The sequence below is a fragment of the Grampus griseus genome (assembly GCF_964374135.1).
Source record: "Grampus griseus genome assembly, chromosome: 9".
NCBI lineage: Eukaryota > Metazoa > Chordata > Mammalia > Artiodactyla > Delphinidae > Grampus > Grampus griseus.
Window position 1 is genome coordinate 32729425 of NC_139003.1, and position 26501 is coordinate 32755925.

The following is a 26501-nucleotide window of genomic DNA, read 5'->3' on the forward strand; positions in this document are numbered from 1 at the left end:
ACCAAAACGGTAAGAGCCTCAAGCAAGGTTCCCTTTTTCTAGGTGAAACTTTTCCATTTCAGGGGTAGGGAATTATGGGGCTGAGAATACATTTCTTAATGCCAGATAAGGCAAAAAAGCCACCAGTTGCTTCGCCCTTTCCAAAGGGAATGCATACATGTCAAGGAGAGGGCATTATACTGGCAGCAACTGACTTGAAGACTAACTAGGCTGGGTATTGAAATGTATTAGTATATAACACAGGGAGAGGGGAGAGGCTTATGAGGGGGTCCGCATTAGCACAAAAAGCTCCTTTGCAAAGGAGCAGGAAAATCAGAATTTAAGAGAGGATCATTAAAAAGAAAGTTGATGGTACCCTAAGTATTCCTAAGCCCACTTAAACATGTTTAGTATCTGCCACATTGGAAGTTTGGTTAATACATCAATTTGGCCAGAGCAGTAAATTTCAACAGTGGTTCCAGAAAAGCTTTGGGACCACCTGTAGTTATAGTAATCACTAGCTGGAAATGAGACAGATGCAACCTTAAAAGAAGGATGTAGAACATCAGGGGAGTGCTTGAGATGTTGGATGGGTAAGGGAAGGAAGGCGCCTAGCTGGGTGTCTGTTCCTTTAATTCCAGAGTCAGGGTTTCCAAACCTTTCCTAGGGGATGGAAATGCGGATGAACCTCTCTAAACTCAGTTCCTTTGTCTTCACTTCTCAAACCTTTGCACCTAGAGGTCAGGGTTCTAAATTTTCAGAGGTGCAGAGATTAAGGGAAATCCTTGACGAGGCACAGGAAAAAATCCTCTGGCATAGAAATTGTACTGACCCTTGGGCTAAGTTCAAACATGCACACAAACCAATTTAAACCATCAGTGTGTGATTCTGGTCTGACACACAGAGAATTCTAGGTCTGCATGAAAGACTGATAAGGATGCTGTCCCCACCGCACACACAGAGAGAAGCTCTGTAGGTGCCTCTTTATTAGGTGCTGGCTGTGCATTTCCTCATTATTCTATCTGGATAACTTTCTTTTGCCTATTTTATTTTTCCATATCTCCAAGGAGTAGGTTCAATGTAGGAAAGAGGATGAAACTCAAGTTTCTTAGCAATGATGACAGAGGTCTGGTGAGTAATGAGGTTGAAGGAAGATTAAATGTGCTTCTTTAAAAAAATTACTTGTGAATTTTAAAGATCTCAAATTAGAGCCATTAAATGTGAATATAAAATAATAAACAGATCTAAATTTCAAAACTATAAACTGGATTTGATTTGTCCATGTTGTTAAGGGCTTGGATTCTTAAAGGTAAAGGGAGTCATGGGGGAAAAGACAATATTAACAGTGTCTATAGAACATCTCTATAGAACTAACATAAACTTGAAAAAGTAAGAGGCAGTAAGTGCTGAAAAAGTTAAAATGGTAAGTGACTCATTGCTCTTGTACTTGTTTTGATGAGCAACTTCTAAGTTTTGCAGTATCCTCAACTGTCTGTGACTCATTTTATTTATCCACTGGTAAATATTCAACCAGGAAAATGCTTGTACTTGACTCACGTCCTGTAACTTCTAAAGATAATGGAGCAGATACAATACAGACATTTTGCTTTTACCAGGAGATTTTAAATAAAACAATGTGAAATGCTCTGGCTAATCTGACAATTATTAGGTCTAATGTTTTGCAAAACAGATGATGTTAACCCTCCCTTTTAAATAGTATAATTGAAGGTTTTTATTGGATAAGACTCAAAATATATTCAAGTCCTGGGATGCTGTGGGTAAAAAGCTGAGTACTAACAGTTCATTGAGAATCCTTCAAAGGAGGGCTAAAAGTATAATTTAAATGTTTGAGGATCAACGGGTAAAAAAATGTAGCTGTACCAACTTCTATTTCAATAAATATATGTTTCCTATCTTAACTCTTCCTGGGTTGTTAAAGAGAGCTTCACAATTTTTTAGCATTGCACTCAGATGATAAACACCTTATCTTTGCTCAAATGATTTTAAAATGAACCTTTTTGTGAAAACAGAGCTTAAAGACTCTAAAAATCTCATACAACATGTAAATGAGTTCATTTTAAAATAAGAGCCGTGTAACTCTGTGTCAAATTAAATACTTCTTTGGCCAAAGAAGAGGTGAATACTTCTTTTATATTTTTATAAAAATATAAAGGCAAAACCAAAAATAAACAACAATGCCACACAACCCACTGAGGTATATGTATAGGTATTTCTCAGAACAATAAACTGAAGTATACCTTCTGGAAAAGTAGCTCGGTAGTCTACAGATTCATTTGAAACCATTTCTGTAGTTGGGCTTACACTTCGGGCACTTACAAGCCTATCCAAATGAGGAGTGTGTACTCTTGCATCATAGCGAACTAATTCACTGCCCAGATCTTAAAACAGAAAGAGAGAAAGAGCTCGTTAAAGACTTGGCTATCATGGATCCCAGTAGTCTTTGACCCAGTGACCAGAACTCATGGGTTTTATGGATTGCATAAGACCGCACACATGAATCTATGACAATTTTAAACTGTAACGACTGTATTCTTAAGGCAACTCCTTTAAAACAAACAATAACCAAAAAATGTACCTTTAATTTGCTTTCTCTTTTTCAGCCACAGGAAAAGCCCAAGTAATAATAAGAGTATTATTGATATTGAGACAACACCAACAATCAGTCCTGTGAAATTCTGATCTGGTTGAACTATCACTTTTCCAAGGACGGTTGAAGAAATTGCTTGCTTCCACTAAAAATGACAAATAAAAGTCAGAATTTAGTCATGATAGATACAAAATACACTACACAGTTGAATCACAGTCTCCCTGGGCTCAAAATACTACCTGGTTATTACCGTTCTAGAAGTAGCATAACTGCCTTCAGAGTATTAAGACATTCCTCAATTCTGTTTCAGTGTTCAAATAATTAGGGGCTACTAATCACTTAAGTACTTACATTATGCATAGCTGCTTGTACTTATAACTAGGTATTAGGGGGTAAAAAGATAAAAATCAGTCTCTGACCTTGAGGAACTGAAGTATGAAAGGGAGACAAACACAAAAATAAATGATTATAGTACGCTATGGTATGTACTGTAGAAGTATGAACATATAGTAAGAAAAAGAGACAACAGGACATTAATTCTGTCCTGGAGGGTAGGGTAGAGGACACAGGAGACTCCCCATAAGTAGTAATCATATTATTATTATGATGGGATAATAAAGTCTCAGAATATTTTTATTTCAGTTTTGATACATAGAAGTCTTTGACGTTCCTTCCAGCTCTAACATGGTATGATTTTTAGGATTTCTGGTCCTTTTAATTCCAAACTCTGATCTCATGATTCAGCCTTCTTTTTTTTTTTTTTTAAATTAATTAATTAATTAATTTTAGTTTTTTTTGGCTGTGTTAGGTCTTCATTTCTGTGTGAGGGCTTTCTCTTGTTGCGGCCAGCAGGGGCTACTCTTCATCGCGGTGTGCGGGCCTCTCACTGTTGCGGCCTCTCTTGTTGCTGAGTACAGGCTCCAGACGCGCAGGCTCAGTAGTTGTGGCTCACGGGGCCAGTTGCTCCGCGGCATGTGGGATCTTCCCGGACCAGGGCTCGAACCCGTGTCCCCTGCATTGGCAGGCAGATTCTCAACCACTGCGCCACCAGAGAAGCCCCAGCCTTCTGTGATTTTTAAATTTTTTCATACATTCCCATTTCATAACTTTTTGGAAAACTTCAGGAACCCTTTAAAAATCACACATTCTTGGATAAACAAAATGTGGTATATCTATACAGTGGAATATTATTCAGCCTTATGTGGTGTATCTATACAGTGGAATATTATTCAGCCTTAAAAAGGAATGAAGATCTGACACGTGCTACAACATGGATCAACCTTGAAAACTTGCTAAGTAGAATAAGCCAGACACAAAAGGACAAATATTATATGATTTCACTTATACGAAATGTCTAGAGTAGGCAAATTCATAAAGACAGAAAGTAGATTAGAGGTTACCAGGGGCTGGGGAAGAGGAGGGATTGTGACAGTACTATTGAATGGTTCCAGAGGTTCTGTTTAGGGTGATGAAAAAGTTTTGGAATTCGACAGTGGTGATGGTTGCACAACACTGTGAATGTAATTAATGCCACTGAGTTGTACACTAAAAAATGATTGAAATGGCAAATTTTATATGTATTTTACCATAATTTAAAAAATAATGTTATATACCTAAAACCATTGAACTGTATACTTTAAATGTATAAACTGTATGGTATGTGAATTAATCTCAATAAAGCTGTTAAAAAAAAAACGAATGAAAAAAAAATCACTCACTCCGGTTTCCAGTTATATGATTTAGCTGTTTACATGAAAGAAGTTACTATAAAATAGTTTAATTCTTATTTTACTTCATCCAGTGCATACATATTCTTTTACTTATGGGTCTCTGCATTTGAGATCACCATAGCGGGCAGTAGTTTGTTGGCTCTGGCCTCTTGGAGTGGTGAGAGGTGGGGAAAGGGCCCTATTGAATGTGTCCTTATCCCTCCTGAGAATTACAGAAAATTTCGGCAAGAATGTGGCATGATGGAGAGCAGCGTGTCCAGTAAGGACTTTTGAGGTCTACCCTTTGAAGCTTGGGAAGGAGACAGTGCAACAAAAACCTCACTATTTCTAAAATAACAACTAAGAAGCAAGGCTGAGATGATGAGCTAAAGCCAACAGACAAATGAGCTTTAATGATTTATGTCAAGCCTGCAAGTGACATAATTATGCTGGCATCTTTATTTACATCATGAGAGGAAAGCAGGAATCCCACCTCTATATTTAGTTCGCTGTTCAATTTCAGCAGGTCATTGGGGACCGTACATAAAACGGCTTCAGAAAGTGACTGTATATTCTCACAGCTCTTATTTCCAACTTTTAACACTTCACCTTTAACTGCTTCAGGGTCAATATCGTTTCCCTGGAAGAGAAAAAGAAAAAGGAGCTTGTTAACACTTCACAGTTTTGCAGGAATGCAAACAATTGTGAAGGAATATAAATATACTGCAAACACAGGCCATGTTGTTTACCAAGGCACATGATTTTCTGACACTCATTTTTTTTTTTTTTTTTTTGAGGTACGCGGGCCTCTCACTGTTGTGGCCTCTACTGTTGCGGAGCACAGGCTCCGAACTCGCAGGCTCAGCGGCCATGGCTCACGGGCCCAGCCGCTCCGCGGAATGCGGCATCTTCCCAGACCGGGGCACGAACCCGCGTCTCCTGCATCGGCAGGCGGACGCTCAACCACTGCGCCACCAGGGAAGCCCATGATTACATTATTTTGAACAATTATATAGTTACATGAAGGCGTTAAAAACATTGTTCAATTTGACATATTTAGTTAATTGAAGTCACCATTAGGTATTTAAAATATCACTGTTTTGTTGAAGAAACCAATAATTAGCCTTGGTAAAGAAGTGGCACAATTTCTCATATGAAGACTTAATGAGTATGGCTATTTATTTATTATTTTAAAAATTTATTTATTTATTTATTTATTTATTTATTTATTTTTTTTTTTTGTGGTACGCGGGCCTCTCACTGTCGTGGCCTCTCCCGTTGCGGAGCACAGGCTCCGGACACGCAGGCTCCGAGGCCATGGCTCACAGGTCCAGCCACTCCGCGGCATGTGGGATCTTCCCGGACCGGGGCACGAACCCGTGTCCCCTGCATCGGCAGGCAGACTCTCAACCACTGCGCCACCAGGGAAGCCCTATTTATTTTATTTTTATTATTTATTTTTTGGCATTGGGTCTTCGTTGCTGCACGTGGGCTTTCTCTAGTTGCGGCGAGGGGGGCTCTTCTTTGTTGCGGTGGGCGGGCTTCTCACTGCGGTGGCTTCTCTTGTTGCAGAGCACGGGCTCTAGGTGAACGGTTTTCAGTAGTTGTGGCTCGCGGGTTCTAGAGCGCAGGCTCCGTACTTGTGGCGCACGGGCTTAGTTGCTCCACGGCATGTGGGATCTTCCCGAACCAGGGCTTGAACCTGCGTCCCCTGCATTGGCAGGCAGATTCTTAGCCACTGCACCACCAGGGAAGTCCAAGTATGGTTATTTATTAAAAAGTCATTATTTTGAGGGGAGAGAGATATCAAAACTTATTAGCATTTTTCTTAGGGACAAAGAGCAGCCAGTAACAAATACAGTACTGCTCCTTTGTTTCCCACTTTGTTTTACATGACCTTTAACACTTGGCAAACTAGTTTTACATACATTGTCTCATATGGATCTCGATACATTGCTAGGTCAAATATTATTCTCGGAAAAGAAGCTGGAAGAAAATACTTCTTTCTAACATGAATTTGGAGTTAAAAAAAAATGGATATAGACAAAGTCTATCCTTACGATATTTCTAGAGGCAGTATGTGTACTCCATTGAACCAGGTCAGCCCCACAGGGCAAGTCAACGTAGAAGCACATAAATCTAATAAGTCACCTTGGGGCTTCAAATGACAACTTGTTGGTTAGGACTGAGGAGGGCTAAGGCATTGGCTCACATACTGGAGGAAATTCAGGGAATGACAAAGGAAAGAGATTAAAGAGCTGGAGGGCTTGATTTATGAGGGAATGACTAAAATGTATCTTGCTTGCTTAGATAATGATGAAGGCTGGGGGAAGGGATGAACATACTGCGTTTACATTTCCAATACTCCTTCTTTTAGGCTCAGGGCTCCCTAGGATGTTGCATAAAAGCTTATCTAAAACAAAAACAGGTCACAAAGCTGAACAACGAAACCCCTTTTCATTTGTGCCTACTAAGAAAGGCATAATAATTAGTGACTTACATAAGAAATTAATATCAGCTTTATATGTATAGTGATTATTTTATTTTTTTAAAATTTATCTTATTTATTTATTTTTGGCTGCGTCGGGTCTTTGTTGCTGCGCGAGGGCTTTCTCTAGTTGCAACGAGCGGGGGATACTCTTAGTTGCAGTGCACGTGCTTCTCATTGCGGTGGCTCCTCTTGTTGTGGAGCACGGGCTCTAGGCACGCAGGCTTCGGTAGTTGTGGCGCACAGGCTTTGTTGCTCCGCGGCATGTGGGATCTTCCCGGTCCAGGGCTCGAACCCGTGTCCCCTGCCTTGGCAGGCGGATTCTTAACCACTGCACCACCAGGGAAGCCCTGAATAGTGATTATTTACAAAATTTACAATCCAAGATATCAAAAAACTGATACTGGAAGCCCACTACTATATAACAGATGGGACCAAATCAGGAAAAAAAAAAAAGGTATAGGCTGGTTTTTGTCATTTAAAATAAACATAGCTTTATCGAGCTGTGGAAAAAAATGTTTATGTTTAGAAATTTTATTATTTACTTTTTATTATTAATATTAGCTATTATTAAATAGTAGAACATATTTACAAAATTGGATTAGTTCTTCAGTCATTAAAACAGTAATACATAGGTTTTTAAATAAAGCAAAATAAAAGGAGCTTTCTGGTCTTTAATCCCCTATGCCCATAGAGCAATTTAGAGTTATAATTATCTCATTTTATCCTGCAAAGATACTTCCTTGAGGTAGGTATTATGGTCATTCCTGCTTTACACATTGAGAACTAAGGTTCAATAAGGGACTTGGTCGTGAAGCAAATCAATTCCATTTAATACAAATCTACTTATCATCTACTACTGTGTGTTAGACAAAACTCTATAATATAAAGATGAGTAAGAGTTTCTTCCCCTCACTGTAATGTTTAAATGAATATATTTCTAAAGTGAAAAACTGTTACTCCTCTGTCATATCAGGATGTCCCTTGTCCATTTCCTCTGAACTCTGGCCAGGTATGACATGTTTCTATCTAGGACTCAGGCCTGGGAACCCATGTCTGAGCTGGGTACAGAGCAGAGCAGATAGGAGTGGAAGTGGGTAGGATTTGAAAAATAGCATTATAACAGGCAGGGTCTTGCAAGTTTTCATGACTCCAGGGGGCCACAATGTTGAGTCTGGGAAAGTCAGTTAAGGCCATGGAGGGGATGGTAGCAGGACTCAGCCAGGCCACGGTCCAGGGAGGCTGGCAATAGAAAGTCAGTGAGGTGGGGTGGTGGTGGAGGGACATTTCCACTTTATCCAGAGGATATGAGCCCCCTCAGCTTGGGAACTAGGCCAAAGAACCATCACAGAAAGCTTTAAAACTAACTCCACAGGACATTAACAGGCATTTGGGGAAAAAAGTTCCCAGGTCTTTTGAGGAAAGCTGGATGAACCAAAATTAAATTGGTTTCTTCATTGGCTACTTGGGGCACTGGGAAACCACAGGTGCTGTCTATGTGCCCTGGAATATGGGTTTTTTTCCCCCACAGAATGCATATTAAAGTGTGTAGCACAGGGAACTACAGTTGACCCCTGAAAAACGTGGGGGGTTAGGGGCACTGACCCCCGTGTAGTTGAAATTCCACGTATAACTTCACAGTCAGCCCTCTGTATCTGAGGTTCTGTAACCACAGATTCAACCAACCATGGATCACATAGGACTATAGTATGTAGTTATTGAAAAAAATCTGCGTATAGTGGACCTGCACAGTTCAAACCTGTGTTGTTCAAGGGTCAACTGTACTAGTTTATGAGCACCATCAATAAGAATAGGTCTTGACACTGGACCAAATGACCTCTAAGAAAACAGCCCTTCGTTTCTACCCTGTCTGGAGACAGAACTGGCCTCACGGTGGTTGTGAATGGGTTTGGGCCTACAATTGCAGGTATCTTAGTCAGAAGTGGGAGGAAGACAAAACTCTAGCTGGCTCTGGGCAGCAGGTAGACTGAGTTAGCTCAGAACTACTCTCCCTTCTAGATCCTTCTGATGCCCAGAAACTGACACAGGCCTCTAGCTGAGCTCTCAACCTTTGATCTTATGCTCCTAGTATCGTAGCCTGAGCCCCTGTTCCCTGACTTAGACGATCTTCCTGCTGCTTTTCCTGTTTTAGCCAACTTCTCCAAACTGGACTTCTGAAGCATCTCTATTACCATGTATATCTATATGCTCCAGAATAAGATGAAGCCCCAGGGCAGTGTCAGGCAGTCCTAGTTCCAGCGTTAAATACTGTGCTTCTCTAGTTTCCATAAAATATGATCATGAACAAAGAGTCATATAAGATAATCAGGAAAAAATTCAGGGCTTCTTTCAACAGAATTGACTTTTAGATATTTTTAGAGTTTAGAGCTATTTCACTTAAAGGATTGTACAGCTATCCATATACCGTATGATAGAAAATTTCTCTATTATGAAAGGTATTTTGGTATTCATGAAATGAAAGTTAATATGAAAGCCTTTGTAATGTAGTGGAAAGAAGACCAAATTTGGAATCAAGAAATTTGAGTGTGAGCCCTAGTTATGCTGTTTGCTCCCTAGATGACTCAAAACAAATTACCTAATCTTTCTAAACATCTGTTTACTTATCTACAAATGGGGATGATTATCACTGACCTCCCAACCTCTCAAGTCCACATGAGTCTCAAATGAAACAATATATGTCAAAGTACTGTTAACTAAAATTCCACACAAATGTGAGCTGTTGTTGACATGAACACCGTACCTTAATGTGTACTCCTAAAGAGATGTCTACTTCTTTTTTTTTCCATAGATTTGTTTATTTTTTACTTTTGGTGGCATTGGGTCTTCGTTGCTGTGCACAGGCTTTTCTCTAGTTGCGGTGAGGGGGGCTACTCTTTGTGGGGTGCGTGGGCTTCTCATTGCGGTGGCTTCTCTTGTTGTGGAGCATGGGCTCTAGGCGCAGGGGCTTCAGTAGTTGTGGCTCGCGGGCTCTAGGCGCAGGGGCTTCAGTAGTTGTGACTCGCAGGCTCTAGAGCGCAGCCTCAGTAGTTGTGGTGCACAGGCTTAATTGCTCTGTGGAATGTGGGATCTTCCCGGACCAGGGCTCGAACCCGTGTCCTCTGCATTGGCAGGCAGGTTCTTAACCACTGCGCCACCAGGGAAGTCCCGAGATGTCTACTTCTGATGGCCACTGTCCACAGCTGGTGCCTAAGCCTTGGATATAAACTACCTCCCACATTAATGGGGTTTCTGATTCGTCCTGAGGAATGACTGATCCCCGATCTCTATTATGTTCTCTTGATCCAAACTTGGCTGACCCTCTTGGCCATGGTGTAATCATTACACCAACTATTGACTAAGCCAATTCTCACAACTAGGGCTGGAAACTATCGCAGTCTCTTTTTAGCCAAGGAATTCTTGTATGCATGGCTGCTTGAGGAGCACGAACTCTTCCTGGCAACAAGAAGCAAATCTCACTCTAAACACAATTCTCTCCATAGTGTTTTCACTGACGGAATGCAAACATACTTCACATTCATGTTTTGAATGGTAATTGAACAAGCACAACATGAAATAAAATGACACCCTTTCTTTTGATAAAAAACAGTTCACTGCTTGTCCAGAAGAGGCTTTTTCTTTTCTTTTCTCTTGCTTTATGTTTCTTTGTTTCTGCCCTCAGAGAGGCAGAGGTTTTAATGTGATCAACTTTAGAAACTGATAAAGGGTTAAATTGCTATCACACAAAGATTCTCTTATACTAGATTTCCTCTTACACATATGTAAAATGGAATATGGGAGAAGACTGAATCATGACACCAAAATAGTCCCCCAAAACTGTTCCTTTTTTCCCCAGATTGCCACTCTGTGACATGACAGGTGCTAGACCCTTGTTAGAGAAAAGAATCATTCTGTATATAGGCAAGAAAAGAAAGTCTCTTGTGTCTGTTTCCAGAGGCCTCTTGGGCCAGGTTGGGAACAGCATTGAAAGGCTGAGGATTATGTCAAATCATACTTTTCTTGGTCCAACAATTTTGTAGGACATTGAATAATGGGTATGTAATTTACAGAAAAAGGAGTTTTCTCCTCCATATAAGACTGCTTGAAAGGGTAGATAAAGAACCATTCTTCTCTAATCCTTCCATCATAGATACAGGAACAGAAAAATAGAGTTTATCTGGGTGTAAAAATATTTGCAAATAAACCTTTGTTTTCATCAAGAAAAATCAAATGGAATCTTTCAAATGGCAAACACAGTAATTGTTGAAAGCAAAAGGTCACACTAGATTAATTTTATTGGAAAAAAAAAGAAGTGATAAAAGCTCTTTCTCCCTTTCTAAAACTAATTAAAGAAGCAGATGAAAGAACTCTGCTATGGTAAACATGCTGTTCGTTGAAGCAGGCTTCCATTTAATTTCACGCTGGGCTTGCTTAATTATTGTACAAAACACAGTTGCAAGGTTAGTAAACTTGTATGAGTACGAACGTGTGCATGGGTTTGGCTGTAGATAAAATCTTGTTGAAAAAGCAGAAAAATTTTAGTAGAAACATATTCTTACTTAGATGGAGATGGTCTTTGGGAATTTATATTACATCTAAACAAGGACTATCGTATTACTTTGTGTTTGTTCATATTTGCATTCAGGCTATCTTTCAGGGGGAAAATCCTGCATGCCTAAAACATCATGTTGAAGCATAAATATTTTGTTGTTTCTAGAGACTGGGGCTACAGATAATTAAAGTTTTGATCATTTTGCCTCTTTTATTACTATTTGAAGTAAAAGTGACTGAAGCAACATAAAAGAGTTGTATTCTAGTCTTCGTTTTGCCACGATTTGATCACTTGTCAAACCACTTAACCTCTCTGGGTTTTAGTATTCTTTGTTTGCAACAGGCTGGGTTAGAAAACATGATTTGCTATTGTCCAATCAAATTATATTTAGAAGCTAATATATTTCTGAGGTAGAGGAAATCCAGCTCCATTTATAAATCAGCTTAGAGATAACCACACCCAGATACAAAATTCCAAATTAGAAGGAAGTACAGAACTACAATTGATGCGTTTACTTTCATGACTCTTACCTTTTATCTTATAATGAGCACATTTAGGTGTCCAGGGAAACATATAACGTTGGCAGAATAATACATCATAGGCAACTTTAATGGATTTGTGTCTCACATTTACTACTTTTTAATATATACACAAGAAAGAGTTTTTAAATGCTTCATTAAAAAGCAGTTCGTGATTATACATACCTTTTAGTCTTATGTCAAAAAGATTTGTTTCTCAGAGCTTAGATATTTGCCGATGTAGCAGAAGATAATGACCAAGTACAATTTTATTCACATAGCTATGAAGTCAATTAGGTGCAAGTTGATGATTTGAGAGATGATTTTAAGCATTTCTTACCTTAATTTCCAGTACATTTTTACTGCCTATTGAGATCATCACTGGCTTTTCAAAAGGCTTAAACACAGGATTATGTACATAAATGAGATCAAAGTATTTGGAATGGATCCCATCTAACATGAAAAAGGCTTTGGTTTTCAGGGGGAGTTGTAGGTTCAGCTGTTGTAGTGAAGGAGTTGTACAGCAGATTATCTCCGAATTAGAGCGATGCTGACATGCCTATAGTAAAACACAATTATCCACTGTAAACAGAACATAGCTTGACAACATCAATAGCAACTTTCACATTTCACTGTTTCAGACAATCAATTGAAAATGTACAATTTTGAAAAAAATCTACATTTAACTTCCTAATGTTGAAGAACACATTTCTGGAAACATGACAGATGTGATTCTCTAAACAACACGGTCTTTTTTTTTTTTTTTAACATCTTTATTGGAGTATAATTGCTCTACAATGGTGAGTTAGTTTCTGCTTTATAACAAAGTGAATCAGCTATATGTATACATATATCCCCATATCCCCTCCCTTTTGAGCCTCCCTCCTACCCTCCCTATCCCATCCCTCTAGGTGATCACAAAGCATCGAGCTGATCTCTCTGTGGTATGCAGCAGCTTCCCACGAGCTATCTATTTTACATTTGGTAGTGTATACAGGTCACCTTATTAGTGTGTTTTAAGCTATCAATTACTGAGTGCCAGGTCCTGTGCAAAACACTTTAGTACAAGGTTGGTCTCATTTGATTCTCACAATAATCCTATGAGGTAGGTGCTACGATTACACACATAATTACAGATGAAGAAACTGAGCTTTGCAAGCTGATGTCATCAGACCAGGTCACACAGCTCTGAGTGGCAAAGCAGGGAACATAAATCCTAGGCCACTGACCCTAAAATTCACATAACTCCCACACTGGATGGCTTCTGGCTCACTTTGTATTCTCTACTGATAAATCTTTTCCTATGCTATTTTACAAAGGCTCTGTTATTATTATTTCATGCCCTTTCATCTCTCATTTCAAATCTTCCTCTTTGTAATTCTGATTTATAGAAGTTTGGAAAATGTGGTTTCCTCTTGATTGTGCTTAGACTAAACCACCAACACAAAGTGGCACATTTAAGGTTAAATGTTTGCATTTTTTCCCCCAAGGAAAAGACAAACAAGCAACAACATCCCTCATATTTCCTTTTCTTTGACAAGTAGAGTTGGAGATAAAACAATTACCTATGCCCACAATAGAAAAAGGACTCAGGATATACATAAAAAGCACAAACAAAATTGGATATTTGATATTTTCTTTTAAAAATAATTAAAAAAATTATCCTACATTAAAAAATGTGTGCTATAAGCAGATAAAGAAAACTGATAAATAGATATAATATGAATAAAATATTACTTAGTTTTGTATCAAATCCATATTATAATGCTAAAAGCTATTCTATCATCTTGAAAGAAAGGAAATGAACAATTTTACTGCTATTACGGTAATTCTCTACGTAACAAGAAATTTGAAAACTATACAATAAACTGCTGGCTTCTGGGACATAATGCATATTAACAAATTAATATGCATTTTGTTGAGAAGGTGATTAGTATTTTTATTTTAAAATATTTGAGTTCGTTAGGCTTAAAAATTATTGTGGCTGGATTGGTATATCTAAGTCAAACCTGACTAAGAGTTTTTCTCTGTTAAATAATGAATGGGTTCAATTCATCATGGTCAGCTTCAAATTCTATAAGAAGCAGGGAACATGGAAGGAACACACGTCTCTTTAAGAGGTTTTTCACAAACAATAGTCAAACAGACCCACTGAATTTTTCATTCCTGTCCAATTTGAATGCATTGTTCTATTGTACTAATATGTTTGTGGCTAAAGTAAGAGAAGTTTACATTTCCAGATATGTAAACAGATAAGATTTAAATCTTCTACCATTGTTTGAATCTTCCTTGGCACATCTAGGAGGTTTTAATAACTATTTGATTACAAATGAATGAATGATGCCATATGTCATCATAATGCTGGTGAGGAAGAAGGAAGAAAACTTAGCCATTATTTCAGGAACGCAGGCTCGGTGTGAATTAGATAAACTAATAAGTTCTCAGATTTCTACTTTAAAAAGTCACATGCCAACACCAAAGAGGGTTACTGTTATTTTTATAGGTTAATGAAAAATTGCTATGCCTGGCTGTGGAGAACCGATGTCCTTTAAATTAATAGCGGCGGTATTCTAACTTTGTTTGTGGCCATGTGCAGGGATTGGTTTCAAAGCTCTCTACTTCATACGGTGACTCCCTGGAGTACAATCTCTCAGAAATATTATAAAAATCTAATAATACTCTTTAGAGGTGATGCAATGTGGCTGATTGAGAAGGTCAAGAAAAATCTCATTTGAGATGACCTTATTGTTTGGTGATTTGGCTTGACATTTTTAGCCCCAAATTGGTTTTTGTAATTAAAGCACACTGTGGTCTTAGCCTTCACAAAATATTGGATAGGAATCTAAAAGGAAGTGCTGTAATTCAATCTATTGCCTCCCCAGTTAAGCCCCTGCTTGAGAGGGGGCACTTAGAACTTTCATTCTAAGTTGCGTGTACAAGTCCAACTAGATTATGGATATTTTATATCAAAGAAAAACAAAAAAAAATATGAAATCTTTGTAAATAACTCCAACCTTCCTAAGGTCTGAAGTAAAACTACCATTTTAATGTGATGTCCCAAAATTGTTAGAGCACAAAATAGGTCAATCACTTTTAAGGAGGAATTCAGTTAAATTCTGATTGACCTTGCAAATAAAAGAAAAAAGGTGGAGAAATACCAAACAACATACACAATCTAGGACATAAATATTCTAACGGTCTTTCTCATTATTTGATAACATGCTAACCAAGGCACAAGAGGAATGGTAAGAAACAGGGATGTGTAAGAAAACACTGTACCACTTAGGAAGACAAGGATGCTGTGGCAAGATTAGAGGCTTTACCCAAGGGTTTTATTAGAGCAAAAGGGTTGATGTTCTATGGGATATTAAAAAAGGGGGGATAGGGAAATGCAATGGCCTGAATGATTGCATCCTCCCCAAATTCATATGTTGGAAGCCTAATCCCCAGTGTGACTGTATTTGGAGATGGGGCCTTTGGGAGGTAAGTAGGTCATGAGAGTGAAGTTCTCATGATGGAGTTAGTGCCCTCATAAGAAGAGACACAAGAGATCTTGCTGCCTCTTTCTTTCACCTCCATGTGGGGATACAATGAGAAGATAATCATCTGCAAACCAGGAAGCAGGCCCTCCCCAGACAGCCAGATCTGCTGGCACCCTGGTCTTGGACTTACCAGCCTTCAGAACTGTGAGAAATAAATGTTTGTTGTGTAAGCCACCCAGTCTATGGTATTTTTGTTATAGCAGCCTGAACTGACTAAGACAGGGAATGACGTGGTTTGCCCTTGTACTGACTGTCTTTAAAAAACACTGCCTCAAGTTGATAATCATTATTTGTGTCTAAATATTATGTGTGTGTGTGTGTGTGTGTGTGTGTTTTATAATGTTAGCCTGAGACTAGATTTTAGTTGTTGTACAAAAAATACTATTTGACCCATGCTGCAAGGAAGATAACTAGCAAACATTAAAGGCAAAACTGAAATGTCTCTGCTACCCTGAAAGCTGGTGGCAGAAGCAGAGATGCTGAGCTCTAAGCACAACTATCACTCAGAGGACTTACCACTGTAAAGTTCCTTCCTGCTTCGTGCACATTTATTACCATCCTCAGGATACTAACTGAATTCAGGTTTTTTCCAACACCTGTTATTGTGCTCCCACCACTGGCAAAATAAAATAGGAAAATAGCAATATTGAGAGGTTCTTTCTCTATCAAGTATTTTAAGAGAGAAATTAAATTAAATCACACGTACTGACTGCAAGTTATAGCCACAGCCAAAGTCAAATGAAAGTTCAGTGGTAGTTTTTCTTTGGCAATAACTTATTTAACTTGAAAATGTTTTAAAAGTTCATATTTCATAAGCTGAAGAAATGTATTTGTCTTTTTATTCACAAAATATGCAAAAGAAATATTTTTTCCTGTCTGAAAAAAATACAAAGGAAAAATGAACTTAACTGTTGTTGCTAGACTGATAGAATTAACAGAAACAAGGCAGACTGAATTGGGTCCAATGAGATATTGATTCAGAGGGAGTCTGGTATAGGGAAAAGCTGTGTGTAAAGTAGGCAGGGCAAAAATACACTGAAGAATGAAGAGAAAAAGGTGATTCCACTTTTAGGCACTAAGGTTAGTATAGAATTAAAATGTACATAATATAAGTGTATAAATATCAAAACTATGATGTCCAGCTAAACTGTTTTAATGAAATTTATTTAGAATAGGATAAAATGGCATGAACTAGCACTGATAAGGTCAAATTGTACTCAGAGCCTGAATGTAGTTTTCACTCCCGAATTGGAAAGGTAGCCTTCAAAAAAAATGCAACAGTATCAAATCCAGAGATAAAACTATCTTCCTTTTGACTATTTGACAGCCAGTCATACTCATGTTCATTATTTTCTTATACCCATCAGAAGCTTTTACTTACCTAACAAAAGATTTGGTGGGATGTATTTCATAGACAATGGGGTCTTCCCGGTAAATGAAGCTGTTCATCTCTCGGTTGGCTAAGTCAATTTTCAATTTAATAGGAAACTCAGTTGGAGTGCTTTGGGCTGGGGTATAACATTCGAGAATACTATCTGAAACACTGAACAAAAAAATTAAGAAAATGGACCTTTGCTATTAGAGACACACATATATTAGAATTATATACATAAATCAAAAGGGTATCAGTCAGTGGCTCCTAAGTGGGAATTTTCTGATGTGGTCTAGAAAAAAACTCTTTCTAATCTAGAAATTGTAGTCAATTTACAATTGACTGGATTCCAAACTTAGGTCATCTTTGACTTAGAAATATTTGGGATTTTAAGCAATTTTAAAGTATCCTTTTGGCACTTGATTAAACTGAGCTCTCCCAAATCTAAGAAGCAGAAACATAACTTCCTAATCCAATCTCCCTCATGCTTCTCACCTCCCCAAAGTGATCTGACCTAACTGTAAATCTTGATGGAAATGTTTATCTTAATTTATTGTCAATTACCAGAATCTCACAGCTTATAGCATAGGTGGGATACTAAGCATAACAATAAAGAAGGTGGATGGGAAGACAAAACTTAAAAGTGGAATTAATAAACCATAAGGGAAGGGTAGAAAAATCAGCAAAAAGGAGTAGATGGATTTGGGAAGGAGAAAGTTTTGTAAGATGGAGAGTAAATAATAAACATCTTGATTTTTCGTCACAAAAGAAGAACAATCTTTTCTTGATTTGTTAGGTATACATATTAATCCGTCTTGACTGATGCAACAAAAAATAAACTACAACACCTTTTTAAAGTACATGTTTTTCCACCAATTGAAATGTGTCTAGAATTTCCACTGTTTAGGTGCTTTCCAGTTAATGTAAGTAAAGTGCCACCAGTTTTAGGACCATAACTTGGAGAAATACTTGTTATTATAGGATCCTGAATGAGAGATAGAAACAAAACAAAATAACTTGTTAATTTTATAACTCTAAGTAGATTAAGTAATAATTAAATATCCTAGTTCATGAGAAAATTAATGCCTAGACTTACCACATAGGAAAATGTACTATAATGTACGGTCCCTCGACTGTTTGAAATAACTATGGACATATTGAAATGTTCATTCATTGCAGGACCAACTGTGCATTTCAACCTGAAAAAACAAAGTTTTATATGTTATAAATCCAAAGGCATTTTCTGGGTTGGCTGTTTTATATTATGGGCCATTATCTCTAAACAGTGAGCTGACTACTCTAAATAGCAAGCAGAGTTTACAGGTAAGCATTAGAATTGAAAATTGCATAATTCTGTTTCTGTACTATTATGCTAAACTTTATACTGACTGTCTCGTATTATTCATACAGACAAAACAGGAAATGTTAAACCTCATCAATGCAGACCTCACCAATTGAAAAGTTCATTATAATATAATAATATACAATTATAGGCATAATGTTTGGCATACTTAAGATGGAGAGATGGTGCTTCAACAGCATATGAAACAATGGGCTGATTACAACTAAGCAGAATCTCTTCTTTAAATTATGTCAAAAGATACATTTCGGGCTTCCCTGGTGGTGCAGTGGTTGAGAGTCCGCCTGCCGATGCAGGGGACACGGGTTCGTGCCCCGGTCTGGGAAGATCCCACATGCTGCGGAGCGGCTGGGCCCGTAGGCCGTGGCTGCTGAGCCTGCGTGTCTGGGGCCTGTGCTCCGCAACGGGAGAGGACACAACAGTGAGAGGCCCGCGTACCGCAAAAAAAAAAAAAAAAAAAAAAGATACATTTCTGGGTTACACGTGTTTATTTAAGTTACTTAAAAAATGATGAAATTGTGATAGGCTTTCCACAGAATTATTTTTGAATTAGTAATCTTATTATAATCCTAAAAAGTATAAATATAATTTGTTTTATTAAATAACTTTTTAAAAAAAATTTATTTTTTTATATAGCAGGTTCTTATTAGTTATCCATTTTATACATATTAGTGTATACATGTCAATCCCAATCTCCCAATTCATCCCACCACCACCACCTCCCCTGCCACTTTCCCCCGCTTGGTGTCCATACATTTGTTCTCTACATCTGTGTCTCTATTTCTGCCCTGCAAACAAAAGAGGATGAATTATGTTTCACTTTTACAGGCTCTAATTTACAATGCAATGAGCAAGAACTTACAAGGGGGATTTCTAGAATGAATTTGTTTTGCCATTAAGCTAAACAAGTGTGACATTATTTGATGTTTTGGCCTCTGTAAAATGAGTAGATTTAGATCTTTGTATAACCCTGAAAGGAATTCTACTAGGTATAAAATAACCACTTGAAAGAATAGGTTCAACTATAAAACTTTAAATGTTTGGTTGTTGTTACTACATAACTAAAAATTTCTGGGTTCTCTGTTCATTATGGGATTCAGATCTTATAGCAGTTACATGTAGAATACAGTAGAACAGGAACAGGTCTTGAATCATGAGAGCTGAGTTTGAAGGCCTGCTCAGCTCTTACCCTCTGGATTACCTCTGCTAATCTACACTCCACCTTTCTGAACATCTTTGTAAAATAGGGATAACATTGCTATTTCCCAAGATTTGGGAATTGTTATATGAGATACACTCCCTCCATTACAGTGCCAATAAATATCAGGTAAATATAAATTTAAACTTATCATAAACAACAAGTCTCAAAAGTGTGATTCAGCTGCTTCATTACATTTCTGAGGTTTAGAAAGTGAATTTAGAAGAGAGGGTCCATATTGAGTGGTTTCTGATTTTTATAGAAAAAGCTGTTTGAGACTCTCTTTATTTGAAGACTTTAAAGATGGAACGACCCCAAACAGTGCTATTCTTTCAAATCTACTCAATTTCTCAAGAGTTGTTACAAAAATACTTGAAAAACTCCCAGATGCTAGATTCTTCTTTTCTTCACCTGAGTAATGTCACCTTTCTTCTTCCGTAATCCTGGTGAGTAAACAGTTTTAAAAACAAAACAAATCCTCAAGGGGAGTGATGGGCCAAGACCCTTTTTAACTCAAGAGATAGACATTTGGGGAGAGTTTTACAAGATTCATTCAAAGACAAAACCCGTTTTCCAAGCACACCCTGGCTAAGCGATTTCATGTCCTTACATGTTTATCGTGCTCTCACTTAAGGTCAAAGTGCAGCTCTCATTTCCAAGGAGAACTTTGGTTTTCTTCAAGTCAAATTTATTATTCCTCTTGAATCCAAAGTCCCAGCCACATATGGTCAGCGTTGTCCCTCCTTCAAGGGGGGCACTAGTTGGGAAAACCTATGAGGACAATATAGAACTTAAAAAAACCCAGTATATTATTATCTTTCACAGGTGTGGAAAACAAAGAAACAAACAAACAAAATATGTATACTCAAAGAGTTTGAAATCCTTCCCTTCTCCCATTATCTAAAAAAAAATGAATTTTCACTATAGGAAAAAGGGTCACAAATTTCAGAGAATCTGGAACAAACATTAAAACTATCTGACAGGCTGATGAAGCAAGCTGTTTTCAGGAGATCCAGAGATGGGAAGGAGAGCAGATTCAGCCTGGGTGGGGATGAAGGGCCCTCTTGGGCATAGAAACACTTTGGGCCTAGACTTTTACATGCTTATAACCCCTTCATGGGCCTTCAGATTGAACTCTGATCAAAACTCCTTTACAGGCCCTAGAAGCCAAGCCCTAATATATGCCTTGGTCTGTATGCCAGGTGGGTGTGTGCTACATTCATGTTGCTATGGTATTCCCCACCCAGAGGAGAAAGTCACACAGTAAAAATACCTCTTTCTGCACCCAGTGTTTTCATAGCTGCATTTATCAGCTATCGTAATATCAACCACATATATGATATTCAATACATATCTGCCATTCATTCATTCACTCACTATAAATCATCTACTGCAGGCCAGGTATCAACAAATGAATAAGTGAACCCATTCCTTTATACTTAATTCACATTTATTACTAATCTGTCACTTTTATTTTTTCTTTAAATATGGTCACTATTTGATATATACCAGCTGGTTAGTTGACAAACTAAATGATGTAATATTTAATATATTCAATATATTATTTCTATTAGAAGTACATAAAAACAGAATTGGAGAGCCCCACATGAGATCTGTATTGTAGCAATGTTTCTAATTATCTCCCTTGGCATCACCGTACATCTCATTTCTAGGACTGACTTTTTTTCCTCAGGCTCAGTATTAAATAAGTAATAGCTTCCTTTTATTATTGCAGGCTCATCTTTGGTGTACTAAAAGTAAAACCTGGGCCTCCTTGGTGGCGCAGTGGTTAAAGAATCCGCCTGCCAATGCAGGGGACACGGGTTCGAGCCCTGGTCCGGGAAGATCCCACATGCTGCAGAGCAACTAAGCCCGTGCTGCACAACTGCTGAGCCTGCGCTCTAGAGCCCGTGAGCCACAACTACTGAGCCCATGCGCCACAATTACTGAAGCCCACGCGCCTAGAGCCCGTGCTCCGCAACAAGAGAAGCCACTGCAATGAGAAGTCCGCGCACCCCAACAAAGAGTAGCCCTGCTCGCGGCAACTACAGAAAGCCCGCACACAGCAACGAAGACCCAACACAGCCCAAAAAAAAAAAAGTAAAACTTGAATTCATTAATGAAAATTTGGCAACTGTGATATAAGATAGCATTAGGCTCTTATGAAGTCTATACAACAACTATTCTTAGGCTAAAACTATTAAAACAAAACAAGTTTCTGTGTTAAAAATAAGCTTCTCCTCAGCAGCAGCTTTGTGACAATTGAGAAAGGAAATGCTCTTTTGGGGGGACATATTGTAAATTGTGCTGTAAAGTACAATGGTGGGAAAACACAGCACCGCTACAGAGGCAACTCAAAAGCCAGTAAAGGTATCTGCTAAAGACAAGTTAGTGAAAGTGTAAAAGTGATTCTTTTACAATTTAGAAGAGCTTTTAGCAAAATACAAATTTGCAAACATTCCCTTCCCTCCCAAGTAAATGACCACAAACCAAAGTCACACCCTTGTTGCCAAACCCCTTCAAAAGTCTTAGCTTAATGCCCTTACAATAGCTATTTTACCCATGAAATCCATTACACAGTTGTGCCTTTCATGAAAACTTACTTCGCCCCTGTCTAGCCAAATGAGAACTGCTAGAAAAAAAAATATCTGTTTATTATTATGTTAGAAATCCAGGAGGAGGAAAAAAAGACATCTAACCCTCCAGGACTCTCTTCAGCCTGAGGCAGTCACACAGCTGCTGTTTCCTCTTTTAATGAGGAGTCTTGCCCACTGAAAAGAGCCCAAGGCTGATGTTGGCCTGATCCCCCTGTCTGGATTCCCCCCTTTCTATGTAAAAATTGAAGTCTGTCACTCCACATTCATCATCACTTTCTATATATAAGGCAAAGCGATTGGGTGATGATTTCAGAAAGACACGGAGAGTTGTTTGGTTGGTGTGCTGGCAACAGAAAGAGATACTATAAAACCTCTGCTAGATCATCAGGATTTGAAAAGCCAGCTCTACTTAGCTTTCCTCTCCTGGCTGAAATATTAGAGGGGGGCATCTGAGCTTTTCTGCCTTAGCTTATGGGGTAACGTTCACTCTTCCAGGGGAAAAGGAAGGATGCAGTCTTGGACTACACACCCTTGGACAGAACCAACAATGCGCTGGCAAACTCTGAGTTATCCTAAGGGTAGAGAAACTCTGTGAGAAGGAAATGAGTGTCCGGCATAAAACCACAGAGGCTGTGTCTGGATATGGTAGAGCTAGCCACAAAAGTAGCTACTGTCCTTTCACAGGTGAAAATGATTTAAATGATCATATTTTCAAAACCCATTAGGATATACATGAGAAAGTTAAAACAACACCACTACCACCAAAAACTTTGGAAAATTAAAATTTGTCTCTTCAGTAAATGTCACAAATATATTGGTGGCAGTATATTGCAGGCGTGAGATAAGATATCTCAGGTCCCTCATTAGATATCACTGTTGCTTCTTATCTGAGTCTTCTGATCAATTAATAAACTGTTTTATTGTCTCACTGGGACTGAACTCTAATCCTACAAGAATGACAGTTTTATCCTAATAAATTCAGAATATATTGGAAAGTGCTCTTCCTTTTCTGAAGCATTTTTCATTGCTCTCTAAGTACAAGATCAGATAACATGTTTGAAACAAAATAATGGGCTTGCAATCCTGAAATATTTCATATGTGGAACTGCAAAGAATTTCAGCCACTGAACATCATGTACCTTGAAAAGCAGGTTGACTTAACATTTATTGGAAAGTGAAACTCTACACATTAGCTGGGTTTTGTGCCTGCAGCGTTTAAGACAGATAAGAAAAAGATGAATAATCTGTCTTATTTTTTGCAGTAAGAATGCTAAATGTCATGCTCTAGTGCAGCATGAAATCTTCCTAACAACTATGAACCGAAAGGGATTTATGGACTCAGCTGCATTACGTTTTTTCTAACTGTAGCATCCAAGCCTCAGTGAATCGCGCAGGATGCAGTCCAACCTTTTAAAAATTTCCAGCTAGAGTGCTGGAGTTAGGGAAGGTGTGGGGTTGGGGCGGGATTCAAATATTATGGGAGATTCTCTGGTTCTAGAAAATTCTAAAATATTTACTGTTTTTAACCATTTTAATATAGCTTTCATTACTAATAAAAGGAGGTACATGGGTCAAAATTAAATGTTTCATTTGTACAAGTTCTTAACATGTTCTTTATTTAAAACATCAGCTTGGCTGTTTTTGAAATGAAATTGTGATTTAGTTGCACACACACACACACACACACACACACACTCCCCATATCTCTTTCATGGAATAGCTGGATTCAGAGGTCTGGTGTCTCAAATTGCCACGGCTACGTGTTTTAAAACGTATAAAACTGCATGTGGTTTTAAAAGCATATTAAACACACAAAAAGTACATAAATAATACAGTATAGATTTAAATTTGTTTTCTTAATATCTCCTAGTTTATTCTCGAGCTGATCAAGCTAAGTATTAATAACTGTGTAACACCTAACATACAATGATTTGGTTTAAAACCCAGTCACCCGGTACAAATCTTTCCCCAAACCGTAGCTAAATGAAAACAGCCATGCTCTTGGGGGTGGTTCCTGTTCTGACTCCTACACTTTGTTTACTTGGGCTTGAACCAAGCGACCGACCAAGACCTTTAACTTGAATCTTTCACAGGAACCACTTAGTACTAAGTCCAACTGTTCCACATGCAGGCAGAGAAAATATACACTGGGTCCTCACCAGGGAAGTAGCTTCAAGCAAAATGTGTCTGGATCAAGAAAAAAATTTAAAAAAATTGCCATGGAGATTTTCATAGTGCCAAACACATGCTTAAGTAAATAAGGCAACAGAGAGTTAGAGAGTGTGGCTACAACGTCATGGCTGAAGTCCACTTCTAGAAGCTCAGTTCTCTAAGAGCAGGAGGCACTTCTGTCTTGTCTGGGACTGTATCTCCCCATTGTCTAGAAGAGTGTCAGCTGTGTGGTATGCACTCAATAAATGTTTTTGGAATGGATTAAATAATGAATTGGCTTACAGAGTATAGAGGTTACTGTAGTCATCAGCTGTGCTTTTACTTCTCTTCCAGGAACTTTGAGAGAAGGCACACAGTCACCCATTTGTCCACCATCCACTTGCTTCCCACCTTGCCCTGAGAGGTAACCTCTAGACTCATCAGTGATGAGACAGCCATCATCTATGTGTCAGACAGAACGAAACCTCCTGTTTTGCCTGCTCCAGCATGGCTGGGATCTCTAGCTTGCATGGTCCAGGTTAGGGTTCTAGATTATGCCATGAGTGGATCCCCGTGTGTGATGAAGGCTCATGCATGGGCACCTGGTAGATAAAGCAGCTGGTGAGGAATCAGAGAATGGGCAGGCCAGAAGGGAACAGCTCCCAGTGTGAGGAAATGGAGAGCAGTATTGCTCTCTAGCCACCACTCTTTTATTCACATAGCACTAAGGGAGAGCAACTGCCCAAGGAGAGTGTGAAGCAAGCACTTCAAGTGCAGGGCCTAGGGGCATGTGCCCAAACACCACTCTAAAGGAAAAACCTGGGGGGTAGGATTTCCCTGGTGGTCCAGTGGTTAAGACTCTGTGCTTCCAATGCAGGGGGCGTGGGTTTGCTCCGTGGTCAGGGAACTAATATCCCACGTGCCACGTGTTGTGGCGAAAAAGAAAAAGAAAAACGTGGAGGGAGATGGTGCTTGGGCTGATGGCTCACAGTTAAATGAATACATTAATTTTTGAATTTTTCCACCAATGGGATTTATGATTTCCAAAAAACACACATGACAGCTGACAGAGACTTCTACCTTGTAGATTGTAGGCAGACAGGTCTCTTGAGTCCATGTTCCACCAGGGCATTCCTCCAATCGCACACATTTATCATGGCACCAGCCACACTGCACAAAGGAAGGGGCGGAGAGGCACTGACTGCAGGACTGGAAATGTTCACAGCCCAAGCCATTCAGCGGGATCTTGGTGATCTGTGAAGACAAGTGATGGAAAGAGCTTCCAGAGGGTTTTTTGTTTGCTTAATAAAAACTAAATACATCGAAGACACATATAAATATAATTTTACAGAGTCTGACAGGGATAGCACCTATGTGTGCTAATCGTAATAATGCTTACGTGATTAAAATAAAAAAAACAAATTTCTTCCTTCCTTCCACTGTTGGTGCATATGTGATAAAAGTTACCATTACTGTCCAGTGAACACAAGCATTACCATGCAATATTAGAGGTGCTATTTATTGGGACATTTTGCTCTGTCTGAGATGATTTTATTTTTATTATTTTATTAAAAAATTTTTATTGGCGTATAGTTGACTTACAATGTTGTGTTAGTTTCTGCTATACAGCAAAGTGAATCAGTTATACATACACATATATCCACCCTTTGTTTGATTCTTTTCCCATATAGGTCATTACAGAGTATTGAGTAGAGTTCCCATGCTATATAGGTCTTTATTTTCTATTTTATATATAGTAGTGTGTATATGTCAATCCCAATCTCCCAATTTATCCCTCAAGAGTATAAATTAAGCTGCTGGAAAACACACTTGAACCCCCGGGAAATTCTAAGTAAGTTTACATATCATTCTGGCATCAAAATGCACCTCCTCTCAGAGAAAAGGGATTACTGGCCAGTGTCAGATTCCAAGGTACACTTCAGGGTTTATCTGCGCGCACTAGAGTTCTGCCCTTAGGGCTGTAATTCTCATTCTGCGTGTTTGTTCTTCTCATTGAGAAATAGAGGACAAAAGGAGAAGTTCACATCATGAAGAGGACCTAACATAGGTCCAATCTTCCCCGAGTAAAAATTTAACTTGATTTCAGAAGATCCCTGGAATACTCAGGAAAGAACTTGATAGAAGAGAGGCAAATTCAGACGAAGAGAGAAGTTAAAAAGGACCAGATGACACTGGCTGTAAATATCCACTGAGGAGGAACCACATTCATGGAACCTCCCTGGGGAACAGGGCTTACCTTCTTCCCAGTGACAACGAGTGTATAGCCATTTTGGTTTAGCGGGTTCTCCACAATTGCTTCAGGAGACACAGGGTGGGAATCCAGGAGAAAATTCACGTGTGGGGTTAATGATCCTGATCGAGAAACCACAACCTGAGGAACAAACCAGAAAGCACCCTTAGTCCAATAAG

At 38.6% G+C, this 26501-nt stretch overlaps 1 protein-coding gene across 2 annotated transcripts in view; it reads right to left on the reverse strand.

Annotated features, from left to right (window-relative positions):
• MET (MET proto-oncogene, receptor tyrosine kinase) overlaps positions 1 to 26501 on the reverse strand; it is a 128349-nt gene that overhangs the window by 21797 nt on the left and 80051 nt on the right. For both annotated transcript variants that reach the window (XM_082661474.1, XM_082661475.1), the window contains exons 4-14: positions 26329 to 26463; positions 25152 to 25325; positions 19934 to 20094; positions 17862 to 17964; positions 17614 to 17750; positions 16775 to 16936; positions 15910 to 16009; positions 12192 to 12410; positions 4790 to 4936; positions 2576 to 2732; positions 2238 to 2378 (exon numbers count right to left, since the gene is read on the reverse strand). In XM_082661474.1, the coding sequence (XP_082517600.1) occupies positions 2238 to 2378; positions 2576 to 2732; positions 4790 to 4936; positions 12192 to 12410; positions 15910 to 16009; positions 16775 to 16936; positions 17614 to 17750; positions 17862 to 17964; positions 19934 to 20094; positions 25152 to 25325; positions 26329 to 26463 (1636 nt within the window). The remainder of the gene's footprint in view (positions 1 to 2237; positions 2379 to 2575; positions 2733 to 4789; positions 4937 to 12191; positions 12411 to 15909; positions 16010 to 16774; positions 16937 to 17613; positions 17751 to 17861; positions 17965 to 19933; positions 20095 to 25151; positions 25326 to 26328; positions 26464 to 26501) is intronic.